General features: G+C 38.6%; 1 protein-coding gene across 1 annotated transcript; it reads right to left on the bottom strand.

Annotated features, from left to right (window-relative positions):
* Positions 1 to 2416: 2416 nt before the first annotated feature.
* PNRC1 (proline rich nuclear receptor coactivator 1) lies at positions 2417 to 6428 on the bottom strand. The gene is made up of 2 exons (XM_033102418.1): positions 5738 to 6428; positions 2417 to 3514 (listed from the first exon to the last, which is right to left on the bottom strand). The coding sequence occupies exons 1-2, from the start codon at positions 6275 to 6277 to the stop codon at positions 3071 to 3073; spliced, it is 984 nt and encodes a 327-aa protein (XP_032958309.1). The 5' UTR covers positions 6278 to 6428; the 3' UTR covers positions 2417 to 3070.
* Between the last annotated feature and the right edge of the window lie 20339 nt (positions 6429 to 26767).

Here is a 26767-nt window from a genome sequence, read left to right as displayed (position 1 = left end):
TCAGTGCTACTTCTAAGGTGTCATATTCCCAACTAGACAATCCTTACCACAATTAGTCACTACTTTTTGGAACATTGACTTTTGTTTTTACCTTTCAGGCATTTGTTGTAAGGGGAGGGTGCAGCTTGTATTTTAGTTACATTTGTCTTCTTGCCCATCCACCTATACTGTTAAATTTAACTTACTCAAGTCCCACATTTGTGCAGCACAGTAGCTTTGTATTAAAATGTGAAGAAATTACATAGTACTATGCTTAAAAACCTAATTGTAGGTCCTTATATAAAATGTAGGTTACTTGCCTAGTACATTCTAGTCTTTTAACTTATAAACCATGTAAACCACCCTAAAATTTGTATTTTAACTTACAAACCACCTTTAAGTTACAAAAGAATGGCTCCTGTCAATCTTTTTAATAGTGTAGTTTGGTCTTTCATTACCTTCCTTTTCCTGCCTACAAGGAAGACACCGATACTTAGCACCAAGATTAATGCAAATACAAGCAGCTCTGCTTCTATAGTGTCGCTTCATTAGTGGTATGAGTTGAATAAATTTGTCGCTTCATCAGTGGTATGAGTTGAATAAATTTGGAATCAAATTGCACAAATATATCTAAAAGCAACTTCAGTATAAAATACTAAGCACATATTGGTTATTTGTTCTATAGTGAAGTAACACTGCATGTAATAATTTTTTTCCACTCACATACTATACTTCTCAACCTTTCAACTCTTTACAAGCCCCCGCTTCAGGCCACTAGTTAAAATAGAAGTGGTTGAATAACTGGTTTGTACTGTAGTCTGAATTCACGTTGAAACCTAACCCCAAAGTGATGGTATTAACAAGTGAAGCTTTTGGGAAGTGATTAGGATATGAGGGCAGAACCCTCAATGAATGGGGATTAGAGCCCTTACAAAATGGGCTCCAAAAGCTCCCTCGTCCTCCTGCCATGACACTGACACGGTGAAAAGACATCATCTATGAAGTGGGCTCACACCAGACACCAAATCTGCTAGACTTCCCAGCCTACAGAACTGTGAGAAATTTGTTTATAAGCTACTCAGTCTCTAGCATTTTATAGCAGCACAAAGGGACTAAGACTGCTTAATAGTATTTTACTCTAACAGCAACACTATTTAACTTTTAAATTTGTTAACACTGTTTCATTAACTATATTATCTAGTCTAATTCAACCAATTTTGTTTACTCTTCAAACTATAAAGCCTATTATTACTTTATAATATCTATTATTCCATGCCTTTAACATTTTTAACCATTCTCTTTACCAGTGTTAACATTTAGTCTTTTACAAGATTGAAAGCTCACCTCTATTTTATTAGTTTGTTTCTCTAAATGGATTTTTTTAAAGCCAACTGTGTATGGGGGGGCGGGAATTGGGGGAGTGTGTATGTAATGAAGTGTAGCTTTCTCTAGATATAATATATAAGAACAAAGCATGTTATAGCCAGTGACAAAGAATTATAGCTGGCTGGGTTACATATTAGTTACATCTGTAAGATAGCACATCTGTTTATTAATTCTCCGATTTTGTGGCGGCTGTAACACAAGTTATACCCTCCTGGCACTGCTCAAGTCAATACTGATTCTAAGTAAGGTGCCAATACAACTACCCATCTGTATAGCCAGACAGCGTCTTCCTCCCTGCCCGTGTGAACCAAGTGGTAAAGAAGGTAAGAGCTAAGACTCTTCCATTTACTTTTTTCTAGTAAGAATGGTAGCACCTTTCTCATCTATCTAGTCTAAGTGATAGAACCATATATCTATATATATATATCTTAATACCCTTTTCCTTTTCACGTCTAAATATTGCATAATTAATCAGAAAAGCTTTATTATTTGAGATAAACTTGAGCTTTGTATAACTAAAAACTACACAGGGAAAATTATGTTTTAGAATTTCTTATTGGAATAGACCTTACGTATACTATTAAGAACCAAGTTTGAATTTTAACAAAAATACATAAGCTGCCGTTTACCTTCAAGAATACTTCAGAATTCAAATCTCCCATCTACTATTTTATCAATTGTGCTTGCTTTGGAAGTACCACCATTCAATATCAATAGAAACTCAGTAATATATACATAAGTGTCATTTCTTTCACTGAAAATGTATGGTATGGTTAAGTCAAATAGTACTTTATGAAACAGTTCATATATAAAAATATATTCTAAGTTATAATCAGCTTTACTTTTGACCATAACCATTTCCATTTGTGAGATGGGGAATTCCTCCCCTTAGAGGTAGTAATGTTAAGTATTGCACCGTCTAAATTTCAGCAGAAAGACAGACAATTAGTATAAAATTAGACATTTAGCCAGTAAAATGAAATGTTAAAATCCATCTCCTACTCGCACAAGCATGAAAACCAGTCACTCACACACAAAGAATCAAGACTAGTTTAAAAGGGGGGGAGGCCAAATTATTATTTAAAAATTTGATTACAACCAATTTTGTTGGCATTGAAATTAGAGGTATTTTAAATTTGAATATTGATATAAACCTAAAACCAGAAATTAAGTTTGGTAAAAATGGGAATAGGAGTTTTCCAGTAATTACAGATTAGAAGGCAGAAATCAATTTAGAGAAACACAGACAAACCCCATGTTTACAATGATTGTGCCACAGATTTAAACTTCAGTAGTGCATTAGTAAATTGTTCACATTTAGATCTTCACCTTGAGATGGACAGCTGTTTCTTGAGAAAAATCTCTCGGTACCTTGTGCAAATAAACTGGTCTTCCATGTGCCTTAGCACACATGTAAAATTTCTCCATTGTATATATACAAAACACCTACCATTTGGGCAGGTCAAAATACATACTTTCATAACAAAACTATAATGTACCTCTCAAGTATGAACAATATACACATAATAACATGGTATACAGTATTTACAAAATATAAAATATAATACAAGCTGTAATTTTTTAAACTCATTTTTTGCACTTGTAGGGTTGCAACAAGGCAAATTTCCATTTCTGTACCAATTTTTTTTCAAGAGTCCAGGGATGTTGGAAATCTATGTTTTACATACATACTGAAATCCGAGACCTAAGTTTGAACTTTTAGGAGAGTTTTTAAGTGTACTGCCATCAATTCCCTATTTTGGTTGGACTTTTCAATAGTGCTTCCCATCCAGTGACTGGGCGGCTTTGGAAGAACACTAGGAGAAGGAGGATCACTGAACTTTGCTCCAGCGTAATTTTCCTTTTGGCTCACTTCAGTTAGAAATGCAGATTTCTTCAAATGCTTTTTTTTAATGTTCTCGATAATTTTAAAAGGCTTTTTTTCCTGTTTCTGAATTATATCAGATGAAACAGAATCCTGCCAAAAGTTATTTTCATTTCTTTTTGCAGAGGTCATCTTGGTTAGTGTTAAGCTATATTTGCTTTTCTGTCTGTTTATCTTTGGTTGTTCACACAAGTGCATGCCATAAACAAGCTGCCCGTGGGGAATGGTAATTTTCTCCGACTTTCCCATGTTTGATTTTAAAACCTACAAAGACAAGGAACATAAAAGTGAATAGTCTTGTGATAAAAATCAGTCATGAACCTCACATCACATATCTAATGTATTTTCTTTTAAAGTTACCCTGGACTTTAGTTCACTGCCTTAGTTAAAAACATGTGCTTCCTGCACTTACCACTGATGTCCAAACATGCATATATCTAATTTATTTTACCACTAAAAATAATAGTTAATCACCACTGTTACCAGTATGCAATGTATGAGCCAGTTGTAAAATAATCAAAGTAAAAAACCCAAAGTAACCCCAAGTCTATCTTTCTGTGACTGTTCAGAAAGATTAATGAGCTATCTTCCCAACATGTATGCCAACCTGTTTCTGACAAAAGTTAAGTGTTTTCACAATAGAATGTTGTCCAGACATTTTCTAATGCTTTCATTTTGGTTGGTTCAGAGTCTAGTTAAAAATAAAAACTATGTTAATAGATATGCTATTTACCTTTAAGACATTTACTTCAGAATAAAAATTTTATTAGCAGGAGCTAGAGTTAAGTGAGGAATAAAAGATTACTTTCAGAATAAAAAATTTATTAGCAGGAGCTAGAGTGTGAGAAAGTGTAGTGTCTTTTGGTAATAGTTACTAAGTACACACAGAAAAATTATCTTCCGGCTTCGGAAAACAAAATTTTTCAGGTATTTAAATGCTAAAATAAAAACTCAAATACTAAAATACTTATCACTTTTTATCATCTTTTCCAGTTATACATACTTACATACAACAAATCAGGAAAAAAGTGTTTCCTGCCTTGCCACTACTTTCTGGTTTCACAACTGCTTTCAAGAACGTTGGCTGCAATAATTCTAATCCCTTTCCTAACTCAAGTGATCCTTATAGAAAGGCATGACCAGATGGAAAGTATTAATATAATAAGGTAATCCATTAGATCACTGCCCTTACAACACTTGAAGTATGGCTGGGAAGTAGGACAGAAAAATAGAAAGCCAAAGCACAAAGTAACACACTTACGTCAATAAGAGAGGTAGCTGCCAACAGAGATTCCTGGTTTTAATCCTAATCTAAAGGAAAAAGGGATCTTGCTGACCAGGAACCGATAAGCACTAAAAGTCGCTTTTAGATTGTCACTAATATTTCTTAAGAGCCATGGTATTTTAAAACTTGAATCTAAGACAAAGAAATCACGGCGTACAAATTAATTTTTCCAAGGGCGCAGCAAATCTCTCACTACAATATTTTCAACAAATGCCAGTAACTTATTTTCATTTCATTATTATCAAAGAGTAAGTTTGAAATTAAGTCAATAAAATTTTATTCTGATATAAAGGTGAATTTCAAATCATTTTAGCGGTTTGATCCCGGTGAAGTTATCAATTTTATCTTAGTCCAACAGCAAGGCAACTGGACAGCATAACGTCAATTCAATTGATAATTCTTTCGAAAATTTCATCAGTGGGGACACAATAAAACTAACTTCCATTAAGTCTGGTAAAGAGTTGGAATTGTTAAAACAAATTCCGTTCGTCTGATAGACTAGCACACACAATATGTCGCTTCAAAGAGGCAAGAACTCTGCCGCCGCTCCTGCCAACTTGCAAAGTTAAAAATTACAGCTAAGTAGGTTGGCCCGGCGAGGGGCAGAGCCCCAGTTGGATCGGTGCCCTCACAGCTCAGCGAAAAGCAAGCCAAACGAATCGAGCCGATGTAGCCGATTCCAAACACCACACCAGGGCGGCGTGAGAGTATGTACACGCGTCGCCGACTAGTCTAGGAGCTACCCACCATCAGGAAGTCGGAGGCCGCCCTCCCCGCTACCCCTACCACCCCTCAGCCGGCCTCGCTTCCTTTACCGGCGCCGGAGCGCAACGCACGTAGCGCGCGCTGACGTCAACCCCCCCCCCGCGGGCCCCTTCCCGCCCCACCCCACCGCGCGCCCGGAACGCAGAAACCCCCTGGAACGCCGCCAGCCTTCTAAATCAGGGCTGTTGCTGGGGCGCAGCCGCTCCTCTCATTGGCTGGTTCCCGGGAGCCAATCAGCAGCGCCACCGCATCCCTTCCCTCCCCTTTCTTCTCAGCAAGAACAGAGCAGGCGTCACGGAAACTTCCCTCCCGAGTAAACAGCCGCCCCTAACCTCGGCCTCCCCCCTTCGTACAGGGCCCCAAACCCCCGAGCCCAGCTGTGGCCGTCTAAGTGCGGGAACTCCCGAACGGTCGCCTTACCCCTCCGCGGCACTCACCTCGCTACTGAACGAGGGTTGGCCTGGCGCCGCGAGCGGCAGCGGACCAGGGAAAGGGCTAGCTTCTTCAGTTCGAGTTGCGGTCGCAGGACCCGGGGCCGAGGCGGCGGCCTGGTCCGGGACTCCCTGCGCTCCGCTCTGGTCCGTTGAGGGGCTCCGCCCGCTCTCCAGGTTCAGCCGGTGCTGCTGGTACTGGTGGAAGCGACTGGGCAGCTGCCCTGCCGGACTGGCTCGCACCTTCTTCTTTCGCCGCTTCTTTGGCGCGGCCCGAGGGGTGCCCCCCGCCGGGGCAAGGCTGCAGTTGGGCAGACGTGCTGGGGCGCGAGACTGAGGAGTCAGACAGGGACCGTCTCCCCCTAGGAAATGAGGGAGGAAAAGGGTGGGGGGCAGTGCCCGAGGGTCCGGAATGCGGGGTAAAGGCGGCGGAGCCGTGGTCACCATCGGGAGGGCCCCGAAGTAACCGCGGGCGGAAAAGCCCAGGGGCGCAAGGCGACCGCCCAGGACAAGCGGTTCCCGCTGCGGGACGGAAACGACGGTCATAGCGCTAGGAGGAAGGTAGCTGAGCAGGAAGAAAAGGAGCAAGTGAAGCAGGAGGTGAAAGGCGGCAACGGCTGCTGCTAAGAGAGCCCGAAAGGAGAGCGGACTGTGGTTCGGGCGGTGGCGGCGCAGCAACAAATAGCCGAAGCTCCAGCTCCTAGTGTTGTTATCAGAAGCTCCGCCCTACACCCGCCTACCTCCCTGCAAAAATCCAATCGGGATTCGGCAGGGCAGGCCACGCCTCTTCGGTTCTGCCTCCACAGCCTCAGAGAGAGACACAAACAACTAGCTTGCTGCAGCCGGGCACAAAGAACGCTTACTGCGCAGGCGCTGCCAACGGGCTCTTTCGGGGAGTCGGTCCCGCGAACAATGAAGTTCCGTTTCAGTCCAACCTACCCCCACCCTTCTCCTCCCTCGCCCCCGCACCTCGCCCTGAAGACAGAGGTCAGACTGCTAGATCTAGGCTGAATTTAGAAATGGGGTTGGGTGGCCTGAGGGAGGAAGAAAAAATCTGGAAGCATCAAGGCCACTGACCTTGGGGAAGAAATTCTTATTTCAAGTCCAACATAATATTAGTTTTTAAAAAATATTTCAAAGTACATTATGGGGATTTCTTTCCAGCAATCGTGAAGAAAATCAGTCCACATTTATATATGATGAAGTGTGGCTCACGTTTTTTTAATTTACTCGGCTGAGCAACGTTGCTCATTAGCTGTGGTAATCAGAGTAAGAATTAAGGGAGTGACTTACTGATTGAATCAGCGTCTTAACATATAAAAAGTTCTCCGTAAATCCGTAATTGGGTATTGGAAATGTTACTGTCTTCGTACTTGAAGGACTGTGACTTTGGGATCGCAGAACGGCGGCTGATACTGAGTGGGAAGCAATGGAGGAAGCTTGCATCTCTAAGGGAGAAAGTGAAACAGCTTTGCAATATAGTGTATTTTGCTAGCCGTGTTTTGATAGAAATCTCACTCTCATCATGTCTCCGCACTGAGCTCATACTTAAAAAGAATTGTGGCTATTTATCAAGCACTTATGTGCCAGGAACTGTTTCTTACATAAATTCCCTCATTTGAACCTCTCAACAACTCTAAGGAATACGTACTACATATGTCCTCATTTTACAGGAGAGAAAACAGACTCAGAGAGGCAAAAAGTACTTGTTAAATATCATGCAGTAAGTTAACATAAGAATTTGAACTCCAGTCCACGTTTGGCAAGAACACAGTTTTAACATCATCCACACTACGGGCCCACTCACTAGACTGTAGGTGTTTAGAACACCACCATAATCTTACACTTCTCTGTATCCTCACAGCCTGTAACCAATGTTTTTCAGCTTTGTAGTGCTTGATAAGTGTTATGATTGATAACAAAGTTAGAGGGAATATGCAGAATAATGCTTCTCAATAATTTTATATACACTTTTAATACTGTATGCCATCGTTATTGATTGCTGGCTTTTATCATATTTGCTGGATTTTACTCATTTTTTGTGTTTTCAACACTTACTACATGGTAAATAAATGCTCCTCTTTATTGGATGAATGGGAATCATATACTTAACAGAGCTGTAAAAGATCTTTGAGAACCTTGAATTCAAATCCTCAGGTCTGCAAATTGAAGATGGGTTTAGGGTCCAAGTGAAGAGAATGTCGGAAAAGTTGGTGAAGACCAAGCAAAGATTATGGAACCTCTGGAATGAGGTAATTTGTTGTTTTGTTTTTACAAGAGTTTCTATTTTTTGAAAGCACTTTTTTATTTATCTCATTTTATTCTAATCCTGTAAAGGATTACTCTAATCCTTTAAAATAGACTGATAGGTTCTGTTTTACATGTGATGTTCAAAAAGCCTCTAAAAATAGAGTAACTTGCCAAGGAGTCAGGGACTAAATCACTTTAACTCCTAAAACCTAGTCCAGTGCTCTTTTCACTATACCCCGCGGCCTAAGGTTTGACTTTATCAGGGAGTAATATCACACTTTCCTGGAGGATGATTTACCTTCTAGGGGGCTGCTAATTGGAACTCAATTCAGTGGCCCTTGATCAAGGACACTTACTGTCTGTGTGTATCTCTTGGGTGAAGGAGTTACTGTATGATTGTTTAGTTCATCCTTTGCTGCCTGAAGTGTAGGCCTCTTGTTAGATCCTGGATTCTCTACTTTAAGAAGGTAACCTTGCAGCTGTGGCCATCTGGGTGAATGGTGTTAAAATGGTGACCACCACTAAGAGACTGAGAGCTGTAATGGACCAGCAGAAGAGAGCAATCCAGGTTTTATAAATCATTATTGGATTTTGTGTTACTCTTTGTATATAGTTCCTGTAGACTCTTAGTCTTTAGTAAAGTCTAATTTTAATATTCCATCCTGGTTTCATTTGTGCTATGTGATATAAAGGAAAAGGTCAGATACTCTTGTCTGGGTCCAAAGGACCAATCATGGAGGTAGCAAGACATTCCAAGGATAAAGTATATCTTGGGAGGTCTCGATTCTTGAAGATTTTTGCTCAGTGCATACCTTGATTTTATTTTTGCTCTGTCAACATTTTCTTTAAAGGATTTTTAAAAAATAAACATTTGAAAAGTAAACCAGTATTAAAGAGCAGGGAAAGAGATAAAGGCTATCTCTTGAAATAAGCAGTTTACCTGCATTAACACTTCAGAGTCCTCTGAATTCCTCTGTTCCCTCTTATATCTTTGTCTCTCTCCCATTTTTCCGCTGTTTTCTTCCTTTCTCTACCTTGAATATCATCTTTCTCTTTTCCCATCTCAGAATGTCTTTCTTGCCCCTCACTGTGACTTTGTTTATATTTCCTTTACCTATTGTTGCTTAGATCTTAAATGTCTAAGCTTTAAGTGACACCTGTGTGAAAAAAGGAACGCTTACTCCAGTTGATACTTTCCTTAATGCTCAAATTACTAATCTTTCAAGTCTATGAAATAATATTTCTCTAAGTATTGAACACATCAAGGAAATCAAAATGTTTAAACTTAACAAGTAAAAAATTCTCTGCCATTGAAGCATTGATTACAAACCTTATTTCATCAACATACTCTGAAAAGTTTAATCCAAATTTTAAGGTTTATAGTTAAAAGCAATCAAAATATGCACAAATTTTCACAATAATGAGAAAATTTGTACTGACACTTAAATTGCTTCTAAAGTATTATTATCACCGGTTGAAATTAATGTCTTCGTTATCCCTATAAATTACACCTTTCTGGGGCTGTAATGTCACCACATGTTTATTTCTTCATAAACCTTCCTAAGGGGCACAGCAGGCCTGCGCAGATTGTGCTTTGCTGTAGGGTGCCTGGCTGATGGGGTGAGAGAGACAACTGAAAGACAGTTTTCACTCTGCTCTTAAAGTCATCTTCCAGGGGACTGTCCCCTGGAGAAAGGAATGGATGTCTTTTTCTAATTAGTCAAAAGGACTAGTGGCAGCCCTAGGGTACAATAATATTATGGATACTTGATTCTATTTCATCCTAGATGTAAAATCAAAAGAAAAAACATGTTTGGACCAGCTAAGATTTCAACCAATAGAATCTTAGTTGGGTCACAGCCCTGGTTGTGCCTTCTGGCTGGCTCTCCTTTTATACAACGATAAAACTTTTAAAATCCTTGCCATTCACAAAATGGAGCCCATTGTCTTTCCCAAAATAATGTATTTTTGAGTTTCATTTGGCCACCTTATAGAACAGTTTCTTATTGAACTAAACTATTCATTTTAATTTATTTTGCCTCATTAATTTGTTATAATTAATAGGCCCATTAAAAAATTAACACATCTATATTAATCACATTCACTATAAAGCCAAACTCCCTATTACTAAATTGTAAACTTTTTCCTTTGGAGAATCATTATGGATTTTCACATGTTACCAGTTTCAATCATCTAGAATCATTTTCCGTTTTTTGCTCAAATCTTTAGAGCTTGGCCAGTGAGTCTGTTAAAGATGGTTCTATGGTCTCTTCAGCACTTCTCCCAAGCATTTTTGAAAACATTCTTGCTTCATATAAACAAGATGTTCCAGATTATCTTCATCTTTGTCTGACCTAAAACATGGAATGAGCTATTTTATAAAGAACCTTTGCTCCTTTAAATGAAGAAAAATATTAGTGGCAAAATCTGGACATTAATGATGAATATCAGATTGTTTTGCATGAATACAGATTGAGATTAGGATAATATCACTGGTAGGCCACTTTTTGGACAAAATTGGAAGATATTTCTTTTTAAAGTCATGAGTCTACCTTGTTTTTTTTAAAATTCTAATTTAATTCTAGCACTATGAAATCATTTAAAACATTTATCCCGTTGTAAAAATGATTAGTTTTCTTCCTAACATAATCTTAAATTTTTAATCCCTCACCCAAATTGCAATTACGCTCTCATTTCTAATCCTTATTTGTCTCATTAGTTGTCATTTCTGTAATCACTTCATTGACCTTGATGCCTGATTTCTTCTACTTTGTCTCCCATGTCTTTCTCCCCTTTTTATCTTTTAAATTTTTTTCCTACTGTTATCATCATCATCCTTATTTCATCTCCCCTCCGTTAAATATTCAAAGCATGTAATTATAATTCCTGCTCCACAGTGTTTTGTGGAGAGTTATTGTCTTTATGATTTAAGCTCCTTGTAAAACTTGGGACCTCTATGTCCATCCCTACTTGCAATTACTCCAGATCCAGTCATCAAAAACTTAATGCCTTTTTTGTGTGTGACAGAATATACTCTGTAGAGTATTGGCACATTTTTATTGACTTACTGATGTACTTTTATTTAAGTAACTAGAGTTCTTAATATATATTCCAGAACAATATTCTATTATCAATACAAATAGAGACGGGGCAGAGGACCACAGAAGAGAAGCAGTTGAGACAAGCATTTTACAATTTTGAGTAAAATTACTTCTTAAAAGTAAAAAAAAAAAAAGCATTGTATACATTGTTAGGTTTTGTTCATCACAAGAATTCACTCAGGTTACCTAAAGTAAAGGGGTATTTGTTTTAAGGGTACACACACACAAACATAAGGAAGATAGCAGGCCTTATAGCGTCCCAGGAAAACCTTCATACCCAGAACTCATGGGAAGAAGAGGAATTATAGTATAGTGTCTAACAGACCTGGAATAAAGTTTGGAAACTCAAAATTAATTCAGGATCTGGTACAACCCTAGTACTTGGCTATTTTGTCACTCCTTGGCAGGTGTTTGTTGATCCTTACTCTAATGCTCTGTCATTGCTATGACTCAACCACTCTTTCTGTTTTGAATTTTCAGTGTATCTCCACTTTGAATATCATTGCCAGTTAGCTCACTGTTTATCTAAAGTCCAAATTCCAGAGAGAGAGGAACTGATTGGTACAGTTTGGATTAGTCTGGGTTGGATAATTACATGATTTGTCACCATCATCCTGGTTCAATGGAGCTTTCTTACTAGACCTCCTCTGGGTGACTCCTGGCTAGATAGTCAGGCACCTACCTATAAGGAGCCACCGAGGACCACTTTAGGGACTGTGGACATGACTAGCATCGAGAAATCTGGCCAGCCCTGTACATCGCATAACCTACCTTCCAGGCACAAAACATCCCTCTTCTTGTACCTACAATTCCCAGGCATCCAGGGGAAGCTCTGGAGATCCTTGACTTTTCTTGACAAGTTGGATTGCTAGCAACTGTCCCATCATCCCTAGTGAAACAACAGTTGACTGGAGCTGAGTAGAGACTGACTTTTTAAAATAAGGCCTGTACTCATTCAGCTCATTTCACTTCTTTACTTACCTGACTCTTTAGGCAAATTAGTTTGAAACTCCTCTAAAAGTAGATTGGAGGCAGTGAGGCAAATGGCAGTAACTTAGCTGTGAGGGACCCGAGGACCCAGGCTAAGACAGTTCAGAGGAAATAGAAAGATGGACATGAGATGAAAAGCCTGAGACATGGGGATTAACAACATGAATCAAGTGGGGAGACCAGACAGGGTGGGAAGTATGAGGGTAAGGAGAGGTAAGAAGAGAGAGTAAAAGAGATGGCTCCCAGACTTTCAGACTGTTTGATTTGGAGAGAAATGATAGTCTTGACAGGAATATGAAAATCCAAAAGGGGCAATTTAAAGAGAAAATATGATTTTTGTGGTTTAGTAAGGTTTTATTTTTGATGTTCTTCGTTTTAAAGACAAATTAATTGAAAGTTTTATCGCTCAGAAACAAAAGAACACCACAATAATTGTTTTTTACTTGTTTTTGAGCCCTGATAGAAAAAGTATTCTTATTGTATTCTTGTTCAGTACAAAAACATGGAAATCCATTTGTTTAATCAATCTGGTTATCTTTGGCTATTTCAATTGACATTTCCAGAAAATAGGAGTTAAACTACTTCTAAGAAATTTAAAATAAATTAAGGAAAATGGATTGAAACATATCCTGTCAAATCTTTATTTTTCTGGCCCCAGAACAGTCATTTAATCTTGTCCTTTTCGTCAACTGAAATTCCATTAAGAAAACAGCATATTTCATTTTTACCAAATACTACAGTGCCCCAGTTTTTATAGTATTTGAATGTAGGGTGATACGATAAAGTAGAATTTCAGATGCTAGGGCTCTTTCAACAATGGGATAGTGAAAGGTTACAAAATGAATACTTGTTTCAGAGAAATGCTTATGATTTTCAATCCTAAGTGAGATTGTATAGAGTTTTTTGTTTGTTTGTTTGTTTTTGGTAGTTTGTAACCTCAGAACGTAAAAAGAAAAAATGATATTTGGCCAATTATTTTCTGTTAATTCTTCTTAAGAAAGAACATTTCCGTGTCCTTATAACACCCAGAAAGATTTAGGGTTTATAAAACAAATCAACATTGCCTGAGTTATCTTTACTATGCCCTTATTTTATCCTTAAAAACTTAAGATTTGTACAAAAAGGTAAAACTGACATTCCTTGAGTTATATCATTTTTAAATATTCCTGAACACATAGAGAAAGACCAAAAAAATGTTTGGGTTGCACAGCCGAAGAACCACAACCACCTTCACAGAGAAGCTCAGAATGAAGCTGTGATGTTGCTATTTTGCCAAGTTTTCTCTGAGATATTGATTATGACTTGCAGCCAAATAATGACTCATTGCTATAAATGCTGTATCTAAAATGATGTCATTAGCTTTCTGAGTTTCAGGGGAAAGAAGAGGTTGATATTTTGGCGTAACTAGTCAGTTAACATATTACAGTTATTCTTCACATGTACACCTGCATATAATGTGATTAGGGTAAGTACTGACTTCAGGGGTTCTTTTAGATACAGCCCAGTCGGATCATCTAACATTGATGTTCACCAGCCAATAACACATGCCATGCACACAGAGCTTACAATCAGCTTCTTATTGCTATACCCTAAAGTGTCAGCAGTCAGGCAAGGATCACCAAATTTTTGAAAATCAAAACAAACATGAATAAAAAGAATTTGCAGGACACAGAAACAGAGAATGCAAGAAGGTTTTAAAAAGCCCCTCTAATTTAGCCTCAAGATATTAGAAGTATAACACATCCGTGAAACAAAACCAAGATGCTATAAAAAGGAAAGAGAATACAAAAAGAGCTATTGAAAAATTAAAATACCGTGGCAGAAATAAAAATTCCAGTTGAAAAATTAAAAGATAAATTTAAGGTAATATTCCAGGAAGTAAAATTTAAAGATAAAAGGGTTTGAAAAATAAGAAAGAAAAAAGAATTAGAGGATCTCTCCAGGATGCCCAATATTCCAAATAAGAATTCCTGAAAGAGAAAACAGTAAATGGAGGGAAGAAAATTAACAAAGAAATAAACCACACAAATTTTCCAGAACCGAAGAACAAGAGTCTGCAGGTTGAAAAGACCCACTGAGTGCTCAGCCTAATGGGTGAAAATAGGCCTATACCAAGAAAGGTGATAATAAAAAATGACATGATTATTGAAATCTTTCTAAGGGAAAAAGAGGTGGCATACAAAGCATCAGAATCGGAATAGTATCTGAAACGTCAGCTTGAAGCTAGAAGACAGTGGAATGATGACTTCAACATTCCAAGGATAAATGAATTCCACTTTAGAAATCTGTTTCCCCTGTTATGAATCGAATGTTTGTGTCCCTCCAGAATTCATACGTTAAAGTCCTGCCTCTCAATGTGATGGTATTAGGAGGTGGGGCCGTTAGGAGGTGATTACGTCAGGAAAGTGGGGCCTTCATGAACGGGATTAGTGCCCTTATAACAGTTAGCAAGCGAGCTTGCTTCCTCTCTGCTCTCTACCGTGTGAGAATACAATGAGAAGTCTGCAGTGTGGGACTCAGCAGAGGGCTCTTGCCAGAACCCAACCAGGCTGGCACAGTGATCTTGGACTTCTAGCCTCCGGAACTATTAGAAATAACTCTCATTGTTTATAAGCCACACAGTTTATGGTACTTTGTTATGGCATGCTGAACTAAGATAACTTCCAAACTATTGATCAAGCCATAAGGGCAGAATAAAGATCTTCCAAATACATAAAGAAATTTATTCCCCATGCAGTTTTTCTCAGGAAGCTACTAGAAGAGGCACTTCATTAAAGTGAGTAAACCAAGAAAGAATAAGACACGGGAACAAGGTAACAGAGATCTCACTCAGGAGAGGAGGGAAAAGAATTTCCAGGGTAAGGATGAGAGGTGAGCTCAGGATGACAGCTGTACAGGTGGCCTAGAGAATAACCTAGACTGCAGCAGGAAGATGGATGATTCTGGAAGGGATGGGAGGATATCCAAGAAAAAGATGAAATTGGTAGAATCTGCAATATGTATGAAGGAATTGAGAAGAGAAGTACATTTCTGGCAGAGAGCTTGGGGATAAATAAATGCTGGGTAAATGGGAAATGAAGCAAGGAAAATAAAGTCAAGGAAGGAGCAAGGAAATGATTAATCTGAAAGAAGAGGAAAGGTACAAGAAAGAGAATATATTCATAGTACAACTACATGTAAACAGCAAATATCAGTAGAATGCAAACATAACTACATTAGGAGGATGGAGAAGGAGAATGTATGTATATACGTATACATGTAAATATATGTATATAGATGGGATATAGTTAATAATAGAGCTAAAATTTCATCTTTTAGTAGAGATTTATCAGTTCATATCTAAAACCAAAAAGGAAATACACTATTAGCATTATATTTTAAAATATGGAGGTTAATACTAAAAGAACAGGTAAGAAGGTTGAAAGAGATTGCCTGGGAAAAGAGGGAGTGGACAGGAAGGAGGGGGGTACAGAAGGATTCCAGGAGACCTCTGGTTTTGTTTCAGGCTTTGAAATACTTTTAAAACAAATACTTGATTTAAAAAAAAAAAAAACAGACTGACAAGATTTCAAGGTCAAAGCAAAGGCATAGAGGCATGATTGAGCAGGGCAGGCATGGGTGGGAAGCAGAAAATAACGCAGAGAAGTTGGAAAATTAGAGAGGTCATACTGAACAGGGTACTCAGGGCCCTGCTGAACTTAGAATTCATTGTCTGTGTTGTGGGAACCCTAGAAGGTGGGTGAGTAGGGACGCCACATACAGGTGAGTGTGTTTTGAAAAAGGTAGGTAGAAGGAGAAGGGCAAGACACCCAAAGCTGAAAGGCAGGGAGAATAATTAGAAAATATTTTCATTGAATGGTCTGAGGGAACTCAGACACGTTCTATAGGAGTGGAAGGGATTAGATATGTGAGAAACATTCCAGGTAGAATTGACAGAATTTGGTTTACTGATACGATGTAGAGTGAGGGAGAAGAGGGAGTTAGAATGACTTGGTCTTTTCCAAACATGCCATGTGGGAAATTCTAATGCCAAAATTTAGTTTGCTCAATTTTAATGGTCCTCCTCATTCCACAAAGTTTTCTCCAAATGATATTTAATCTTTAAAAAAATGAAGGCATTGAGTTTGGCCAGAAGAAAACAAAACCCTTCCAGCAATTGGATTAATTAACTCTTCCAGCCTACATTAATTCAGGGTCATTTATGAAGTCCCAAGGATGTGAACATATTTGTTACACTGTGCAAATATAGGTGAGTCTGTCATGGCTACTATTGTTTTCTGAAGAAGGTGACTCAGTTTCTAAGGGATATGCCAAATGAAAAGTTTCAAAAAATGTTTTCAGCAATGTCGGCAACATTGAACACTGATACATATTGCCAGTATGTATCAGCAGGCTTCAAAATGGGTATATCTTTCACTGCAACATGTTATAATACGTTACAGTTACGTACAGGTATAGTGGATTAAATAGTGGCCCTCCCAAAAGATATACCCATGTCCTAATCCCTAGAACCTGTGAATGTTACCTTATTTGGAAAAAAAGACTTTAGAGATGTTAAATTACAGATCTAGACATGAGAATATCACCTGGATTATCTGGGTAGTCCTAAACCCAATGACAAGTGTCCTTCTGAGACACACACAGAAAAGAAGTATACAGAAGAGGAGGAGGCAATGTGACCTCAGAGGCAGATTGGAGTGATACAGCTGCAAGCCAAGGAACACCTGGAAACACCAGAAGCTGAAAGAGACAAGGAAGAGTTTTCAAAGAGAGCATGACCTGACTCCTGGATTTCTGGCCTCCAGAACTATGAGAAAATTAATTTCTGTCGTTTTAAGCCACTAAGTTTGTAGTAATTTTTTATGACAGCAATAGGAGCCTAATACAATTGGTAAGATACATTACCTAAATGTCCTAAAATACCTAATAACTTGAATGTCTTATACATGGGGATTAGATGCTTGGTTTCAGGGAAAAGAAATCATACAAGCTAACTCAAGCAAAACAGGATTTAATGTAAGAATGCCAATCTCAAGGAATCCATGGAAAACTCACCAAGCCCAGAGTCGGGGCCCCAGGGCATCAACACAGCCTAGTAACTCAGGGTGATGCTTTTTTCCTGTTTTGTCCCATGACCAAGCCAACCACGGAAGCCTCTCTTTCAAATTCCCAAGAAAGGGCTCTGCGTGACCCAGCTTGTATTTGCTATGTACTCTTGGCTCAATTAATTGTCAGGGGAACTACAAGCAATTTGTACTTTGTTTGTGCTTTCTACTAAATAGCTCTCTGCTAAGGCTTTTCTTCTAAGTTTCAAGAAATTAATGTATGTTTATATTGAAAGTTTGCATTGTTTTTTAAATTGTGGGAAAATATACGTAACATAAAATTTACCATTTAACTATTTTAAAGTTTACAATTCCGTGATATTCAGTACATTCACAATGTTGTGTAACCATCAACTACTACCTAGTTCTAGAACATTTTCATCATCCTGAGAGAAAACCCCTTACTCTCCGTTTTCCCCTCCCATAGTCCCCGGTAGCCACTGGTCTGCTTTCTGTTCTTATGGACTTGCCTTTTGTGGACATTTCACATGAATGTAATGGTACAGTACATGGCTTTTTGCATCTGGTTCTTTCACTGAGCCTAATGTTTTGAAGGTTTAATCATATTATAGCATATATCAGTATTTCATTCCTTTTTATAGTCAAATGCTATTCCGTTGCATGGAGATGCCACATCTTGGTTATTCATCCATTAATTGAGGGACATTTGGGTTGTGTCTACCTTTTGGCTATTATGAAGAGTGCAACTATGAACATTAGTGTACGAGTTTTTATTTGACCATCTGTTTTTCAATTTGGGGGTATATACCCAGGCGTGGAACTGCTGGGGCATATGGTATGTTTATTGGAAAACTACCAAACCATTTTTCACAGCGGATCCACCATTTTACACTCCCACCAGCAATGTAGGAAGCTTCCAATTTCTCTACATCCTTGCTAATGTGAACATACTTGTTACACTGTGCAAATATAGGTGAGTCTGTCATGGCCATAACTGTTTTCTGAAGAATGTGACTCAGTTTCTGAGGGATGTGCCGCGGAGGGATATTGTTTTTTGATTGTGTTTGCTTATTTTTGTGATTATAGTCATCCTAGTGGGTGTGAGGTGGTTTTCATTGTATTTTTTATTGGCATTTCCTTAGTGACAGATGATGTTGAACATCTTTTCATATGCTTATTGACTATTTGTATATCTTCTTTGGATAAGTGTCTTATGCCCATTTTAAAATTAGATTGTCTTTGTGTTGTTGAGTTGTAAGTGTTCTTTATATATTCTGGATACTAGTCTCTTATCAGATATACATTATTGGTTTTAAAATATGGCTGTGGAAGCAAAATCTCTTGCCATTTTGTGGTCAGGGTATTCTCAAACAGAAAAAAAAAAAACCAAGGTTTTGATTTGTGCACATCAGCTGCAGGTTAAACTCCATATTTTAAGTAAGCGTCTAAGAATATCCTATGCTTCTTCCTAATGATTCAGTAGTTGCGGTTGTAGAGATGGTATTTATCATCTTCTCTCAAATTCATCTTGGTGTGCCCCAAGGACAATCAATGCCATGTTTATTTCAACCCTCAGTGATTTCAGGTTATTCCAAAATTCCTTTATTATTTTGCCTGTTTTTTTCCTTTTAACTCTTTTGAGATTATACTTCAAACTTCCTGTTTTTAACCACCTACCCGTGTTTGGTATAGAAAATTTAGTTTTAAATTATTATACTCTGAGAAGTAAATTAACAAAATGACACTAGCAATCAAGAAAACCAGGATTTTTAATATATTTGTGTTTACAGGGTAAAAAGTGGTAAAAAGTGGAATTAAACACAATCTAGTGAGTAGAATAGAATAGAATAGAATAGAATAGAATAATGACAGCAGGAAGTTGAGCTCATTTGTTAATGATTTTTTAAGTGATCAAAATTTAAAAGCCATAAAATTAGCTTTTTTGTTTTTAAGAGAAAATCTTTTGGAGGCTTGCTGTGAAGTCCCATGCTCAATTCACAGGTTCCAACAGTCAGGCATATTTTTCTCTCTCTAAAGTCCATTCTCCTAGATTACTTTGATACAACTGCAATACCATTGCCACCAGGTTTTCAAAAGCATCAAAATTTCTGTTTGCTCAGTACATACAATTCTTCTCTGTAGACTTTCACACATGGAAAGGCAAGATTCTGCTGACCTAAAATCTTTAAGTAATATTGGCTTTTCAGAAGATGAACTACATGAATTCTTGGTGTCTTCTGCTCCTGCGTTACTGATGTCTGCTCCCACTGTATGTGCACACTAAGTTGTAAATCCTGGAGTCTTTTGAACCCACTCATTTTACAGATGACTAAAGTGAAACAATTTGCCAAGGTTTAGAGTTAAGGCGAGAACCCAATGCATAGAATGGGAGTAATTATTTGTGAATCATATATCTGATAAGGGACTTGTATCCAGAATATATGAAGAACTCTTACAACTCAACAATAAAAAGACAAATAACCCAATTTAAAAATGGGCAAAGGATTTGAATAGACATTTCTCCAAAAGAGATATACAAATGGCCAAAAAGCACATGAAAAGATGTTCAACATCATTAGTTAACAGTGAAATGCAAATAAAAAAAACATAAAGAGATACCATTTCACATCCAGTAGGCTTGCTGTTATACAATAAAGAAGAGAATGACAGGTGTTTGTGAGGATGTGGAGAAATTAGAACTCTCATATGCTGCTGGTGGGATTATAAAATAGTGCAGCTGCTTTAGAAAACAGTTTGTCAATTCCTTAAAATGTTAAACATACAGTTATTTATAACTCAACAATTCCACTCTTAAGTATATAGCAAAGAGAGTAGAAAACATGTATACACACAAACGTACATAAATGTTCATAGCAGCATTATTTATAATAGCCAAAGGGTGGAAACAACCCAAATGTCCATCAATTAATGGATGGATAAACAAGATTTAGCATATTTATACAATGAAATAGTATTTGGCATAAACTGGCATGAAATACTGATATACGCGTATGCTACACATGGATGCCTTGTAAACATGCTCAGTGAAAGAAGCCAGACATGAAAGGCCACATATTGTACAATTTCATTGATGTTAAATATCCAGAAAGGAAAATAGATTAGTAGTTGTCAGGGGCTGGAGGCGGGAGAGAATAGAGAGTGACTACTGATGAGCATGGGGTTTCTTTTGGGGGTGAAAACAAAGTGTGTGTTTTGATAAAAATGTTTTAAATTAGATAGTGCTGATGGTTACATAATTCAATAAATATACTAAAATCCACTGAATTGTAAGCTTCAAAAGTGACTTTTATGGTGTGTGAATTCATTTCAATAAAGCTGTTATATTAAAAAACAAAAATCCAGTTCTTATTTATACGTATCCATTGAGCTACCATGTTTCCCCAAAAATAAGACCTAACTGGAAAATAAGCTCTAGCATGATTTTTCAGGATGACATCCCCTGAACATAAGCCCTAATTCGACTTTTGGAGCAAAAATTAATATAAGACCCGGTCTTATTTTCAGGGAAACACGGTCATAGGTAAAATGAGTTCTTAGACATAGAGATCTTGTTTCCAAGTGGAAAATTCCTCTCTCTGGCTCTCCATTAATTAATTCATCTGTTATTTTAATGTCTGTCAAACTTTCCATTGAAATACGACATCTTCCTTCCCCAGGCATTGCTGCCCTGATTTAGGGAAAAATCTGTGGAACCCTTTGAATTTGAAACACATAAACACAGAGCTTCTCTGGTTGGAAATGAAGTGGGGGACCTGGTCTGTTAAACACGTACTTTCGTGAAGAGTCCAGTTTTGTTACAAAATAGATAGTGAAATAAACTTTTTAGCTGGGATCTTTTCTGAATAATGGGGACCATTATTAGACCATAAACTTATAACTTTCTCGACTCTAAAATCATTAGTGGGACTTAAAGAGAAACTAAACAGGTCCTACCCTATAGCAATATGATAAATAGGTACAGCTTTTAATACTATAAAATATATGTCTTTTAGAGGGATTTGAGGTGCAGTTCCGTACGATGGTTGGATATAGGGTGCTGTTTAGAATGTCGAAAACAAACACAAATACACATTTCCTGCTTTCAAAGAGCTTTTCAACCTTCTTGGGAAGGTAAGTGTTGCATGAACAGTTGAATTAAATGGCATAATGTATGAAAAGCACATGCTTTTTGTACACGTTAAATAACACCACCAGAATTCATTCACTGAAACTTTTTAAATGCTTTCTAAGTACCAAACACTATTTGAAACTTGGAGATTACTGTGCTAAACAAGATAGTCATGGTCCCAAACCACCTAAATAGCAATTCAGAGCAATACTGCAAAAGATGTCACATGTCAGGTTAGGACTGAGTGCAGTAGAAATGGTAAGGTTATTCCTTAGTATTTTAGAAAAGGCCTTGGATAGCTCCAGGTACAAAGTTTAGGCTTGTTATCTGTTTGTTAAAACACTCCTGGGTGTGGCTCTTGCTTCTTGTTGCAGGAGCACACAATCACTCATGCCCACGCATGCACACATCCGTCTAAGTAGAGCCGGGGCGTTTGTGTTGGAAGATGAGTAGTATCTGGGGCCAGGCCAGGGCTTCTGACAGATGGCTGCCTGTACCTTCCCTCTATAAAGTAGATAAGCAAGATACACAGTGAAGCTGTTGGCAGTGGCGCTGGCCCACAGGGAAGGGTGTGTAAACAGGTATTTACCAGGAGATTTCCCATCACCGTAACAAGGCCACTCCAATGTGCTGAGAATTTATTAGTCTTAGAGCTGCACCTGGTAGATTCTGCTATCTTTCCATCAGTTCCCCAACTAGTGGGGACAAAGCAGTGGCTCTGCCAGCTAGGCCCACGAAGACACACAGATAGAAATATAATTATGTACACCAGCTCCTCCCCCTCAGAACCAACTCCTTTGACACACACCCAGCAGGTTGAGCTTCATTATTTGTTTCCTTTTTGCAACCCTGGCACTGAGACATATCTCTTCATAAATGTGCCTGAACTTTATAACCTCTTCTCCTTGCTGAAAATGCACGGTGTGTTTTCTTTCCCTCATTCCCTTTCTAGGATGTCTGGTCCACTCCTTTGCACAGAAGACCAGCACTCCCTCAGGAACTTATATCTTACCTAGTTTTTCCTCCCCAAGGCTGCCTGCTGTTTCGGAACTAATTGAAGCGTTGTGCAATCCTAAGCAGAGGCTGGAGGTAGAAGGGGTGAGAAATAAGAAATAATATCAGGGTCTGGGGTCTCTGGACAGCTGGGGGCTCTGTAACAGAGAAGACCATTTTTATTGCTGCAGCAGCTATCGCTGTAGGACAGCAGTTTTCAGAATGTGGCCAGAGAACCTTCTTAGTCCCCATGAGCCTCCCTTTCCCAACTGCATGTCTGTGCGAGACTGGATTTCAACCAAAACATCACCACAGATTGAGTGCAGAAGCAGATATGAGAATCCAGCTGCCTTCTGTTAAGCCAGGCACGAGATCTGCAGAAAAAATAAGTGCCGTGCCTCTCATTAACTTTTGTTTTTGAAAACATGGCTATGTTTTAAGTAAAAATGTTATTTGTGCTAACATGCAACATATTTTTTTATCAGTAAATATTGACAGGAACCATATAAAGAGAGCTCCTTGGAGTCCTGTACAATTTTTAAAGTGTAAAGGGGTTCTGAGACTTCAAAGTTTGAGAACTGCTGCTCTAGTCTGCTGGTGGCCCCTATTTATCCTCTTTCTTGTTCTTCCCGAGGCACCTCACTGAGATCCTCCCAGCTGGTGATTGCTGTCAGCACCTGAGCTTCTGGGTGTCTCTCAGCGAGGCCTGGACGTAAGGGAAACAAGATTGCCCCTGAGAGTTGACCTGGATAAATCCATACACAGCAGATGTGATCAGCCACTCACTCATTCAACAGATATTTATTGAGCACCTACCTTGTGTCATGTACTATTTCAGACATGACTTAGCAGCAGTTTTAAAAAAACCCCAGCAAATCCCTGAACATTCTACTGGAGAATATTGGGAGAGTATAATGGGAAATAAAGCCATATGGGAGCAATACAAGAAATTACCTGTAAGAACTTCACTTTAGGAAGTATCTGGGGGAACTCCAAATTCCAGGTTCCTTTCCCCACAAGGTTCCCAAAGGTGATATCAGACAATGGACAATGATGAAGGACAGGAAAGGAATGTGACAAAGATTGTGTGTGGGGGGGTGTACGTGTGTTTTTTACCCTGTCCTATAAATCATGTTCCCCAGTAGCCATTCTGCTAGTAGGCCTTGAAAGTAAGTGTTTACAAATTTCATCTTGGTAAGGAGGCAGCTATGATGCAAGGAAAGTTCCTGCCAGCCACAGGGGTGTGGAGAGGAGGAGAGCCGGAGAGCACACCTTGGGATCGGCCGCTCAGGGACAAGACCAGACCAGCACCTTGCAGGACAGATTGGTGACAGTACAGGCGAGAAGAGCAGGGGCTCTGAGCCACCATGAGGTCACTTAAGCACCACCCTCCAGACACCATCTTGAGGAGGAAAAGAAAAAGGAAGAGAAACAGCTTTAATGAGAAGTTATTACCTAGAATGAGATGATCTTAAATTAGAAGAGTGAGATACTTTAATTGGTCATATTAAGTACCACCTCCAACATTTTCTTTGCACATCTGTGATGTAGTGTGATAAAATTTCAGTCTGGTTGCATTAACATTTTATTGTTGCTGGGCTTGTGTGTGAAACCCTGAAGCAGGAAACTCTGGAAAGAATGACTCAATTAGACTCTTCTCCTTAAGCCAAAACCCAAATGTTACTACCGTGTTTCCTCGAACATAAGACCTAGCCGGACAATCAGCTCTAATGCGTCTTTTGGAGCAAAAATTAATATAAGACCCAGTCTTATTTTACTATGAGACCCAGTCTTATATGATATAAGACTGGGTCTTATATTAATTTTTGCTCCAAAAGACGCATTAGAGCTGATTGTCCGGCTAGGTCTTACATTCAGGGAAACATGGTAGTAGTTGGTCATGTGGAGACAGGGAGCTTATGTGGTCAATTAATGTACGACAAAAGAGGCAAGGATATATAATGGGGTAGAGACAGTCTCCTCAATAAGTGGTCTTGGGAAAACTGGAGAGATACATGCAAAAAAATGAAACTAGACCACCTTCTTACACCATGTACAATAGTAAACTCAAAATGGAATAAACACTTAAATATAAGACCTCAACCCATAAAATTCCTAGAAGAAAACATAGGCGGTAAGCTCTTTGACATTGCTCTTAACAAAATCTTTTTGGATATGTCTCCTCAGGCAAGGGAAACAAAATAAAAAAATAAACAAATGGGACTACATTAAAATAAAAACCTCTTGCATGGCGAAAGAAATAATCAACAAAATGAAAAGACAACCTACTGATTGGAGAATATATTCACAAATGATACATCCGATAGGGGGTTAATATTCAAAGTATATAAGGAACTCATACAACTTAACACAAAAAAACAAAAAACAAAAAACCCAAACAGTACTATTTAAAAAAGGGCAGAGAACCTAACTAGACATTTCTCAAAGGAGGACATACAGGTGGCCAACAGACATATGAAAAATGCTCAACATCACTAATCATCAGGGAAATGTAAATTAAAACCACAATGAGGTATCACCTCACACCTATCAGAATGGCTGTCAGCAATAAATCAATAAATAACAAGTGCTGGGGAGGATGTGGACTATTGTAAACTGGTGGGATTGTAAATTCATGCACCCAGGGTGGAAAACAGTATGGAGATTCCTCAAAAATTTAAAAATAGAACTACCACATGATCCAGCAGTTCCACTGCTGGGTATTTATCTAAAGAAAAGAAAAACACTAATTTGAAAAGATACATGTAATGCTGTGTTCATTGCAGCATTACGAGTAATAGCCAAGACACAGAAGCAACCTAGATGTCCATCAATAGATGAATGGATAAAGAAGATGTGGATGGAGTATTACTCTGCCATAAAAAAGAATGAAATCTTACCATTTGCGGCAATGTGGATGGACCTAGAGGGTATTACACTAAGTGAAATAAGTCAGACAAAGGCAAATACCATATGATTTCACTAATATGTAGAATCTAAAAAAAAAAAACCCAAAACAAAATAGAAACACCCATAGATATAGAGAACAAACTGATGGTTGCCAAAGGGAGGTGGGTAGGGGGATGGAATTAACAACAACAAAACCAAAAAAATAAAACAGTTTTATAGGAAGAAAAATCTCATTTGTATCAAGGTGCCATTTCTTTTCCCCAGACTGCCTTAGTACTAATTTGTATATGAGGTCTACATAAGAAATATCCAGACCTGTAGAGAATTTTTATGAGTTTATTTGAGCCAAATTGGCATGCTGGCAAACAAGATCTCAAATGCTTCCTTGAATGTGGTTACACCTCTGAGGGTTCTGGAAAAGAGGACTACTTCTGGCATGACAAAGGTGTGTTAACCTAGATGCAAAAGAACAACAGACAGGGTTTGCTTAAGGCAAAGATAAACCTTTTATATTATAGGCCTGGGGCATGAGTACCTACCAGTTAGCAATTTATGATTGGATCACACTGAGGTTACTTTCGGTCACTGGACTTGTCAGATTTATTACATAGGCCCTTTTATTTATTCACAATGAGTAGGTAGATTTTTAGTCGTCATGCATAATTTTCTTTGCCAAGAGAAATCAGACAATAAATTATCCTCCATATCTACTCTCTTCTCCTCTGACATAGCCTCAGAGGAATCCACCACCATTATATTTTTCCCATCTCCATGCTTTAGTGTCCTCAGAGATAGTAGGAACCTGACAGAACTCCTGGTCCACGTTTTTCACACAGGGACACTGAAGCCCTGGATGAAGATGTGACGTGCTGCCTGGACCCCCTGAAGGTCCAGTGCAGTGGGGCTGGAATTAGAAGCTGGATCACTTGGTGTCCGGGCCAGTGCTCTTCCCGTGAGACTCTGCAAGGCTGTGCTCCGTCTACCCTCAACTAGCCCATTTCCCACCTCTAAAATCACCCTCTCTGAGGGTGGTTTGGGATATATTTTGGATACATTTTGGAACAAAAGTATACATTTGTACTCAACAGTATACATATGTAAAACAGCGGTTTTTAGATATCTCCTGTTGGTGAAAATCACCTTCCCAGTTTGGGGTAGCTTACCTCCCTGATCTGTGGGAAAGAAGGCTGTTTGTTCCTTAAAAATAAAGCACAGCCTCTGAACGCTGACGTGGTTTTGAAAGGTAAATCTGCTTTGGGTTGGTGGGCCACTTCCTCTCAGAAAAGGCCCCAGAGAAGGCCCTGAATCAGAGGAAGGAAATAATGCTCAAGGACTTTTACTAGAAAACACAGTCTTACAAAGTAAATGTTAGCATGTATTAAGAGGAGGGTATTTTAGAGCATGTTGATAGGCTGACGGGAATGATCTAGCAGAGAAGATAATTTGCGCAGGAGAGAGGGGGCTAATTTCTGAAGCTATGTCTTTGAGTAGGTGAGAGAATATTGGCTCCAGTACCCAAGTGGAGACAATGCCCTTGTGCAGGAGGATAGTTTATCTTTGACAACATTTGGGAAGGCAGAGGATATGGTAGATGTGA

The sequence above is a fragment of the Rhinolophus ferrumequinum genome, chromosome 3 (genome assembly GCF_004115265.2).
Source record: "Rhinolophus ferrumequinum isolate MPI-CBG mRhiFer1 chromosome 3, mRhiFer1_v1.p, whole genome shotgun sequence".
NCBI lineage: Eukaryota > Metazoa > Chordata > Mammalia > Chiroptera > Rhinolophidae > Rhinolophus > Rhinolophus ferrumequinum.
The sequence above is the reverse complement of the archived record's forward strand: the minus strand, read 5'-3'. Positions and strand labels throughout refer to the sequence as shown.

Excerpts from the sequence above, each read along its gene's own strand:
- PNRC1 (XM_033102418.1), bottom strand. The coding sequence starts at position 6,277 with ATGACCGTCGTTTCCGTCCCGCAGCGGGAACCGCTTGTCCTGGGCGGT. Across the intron at positions 3,515-5,737 it reads AACCCTCGTTCAGTAGCGAG|GTTTTAAAATCAAACATGGG; the intron begins GTGAGTGCCGCG and ends TTGTCTTTGTAG.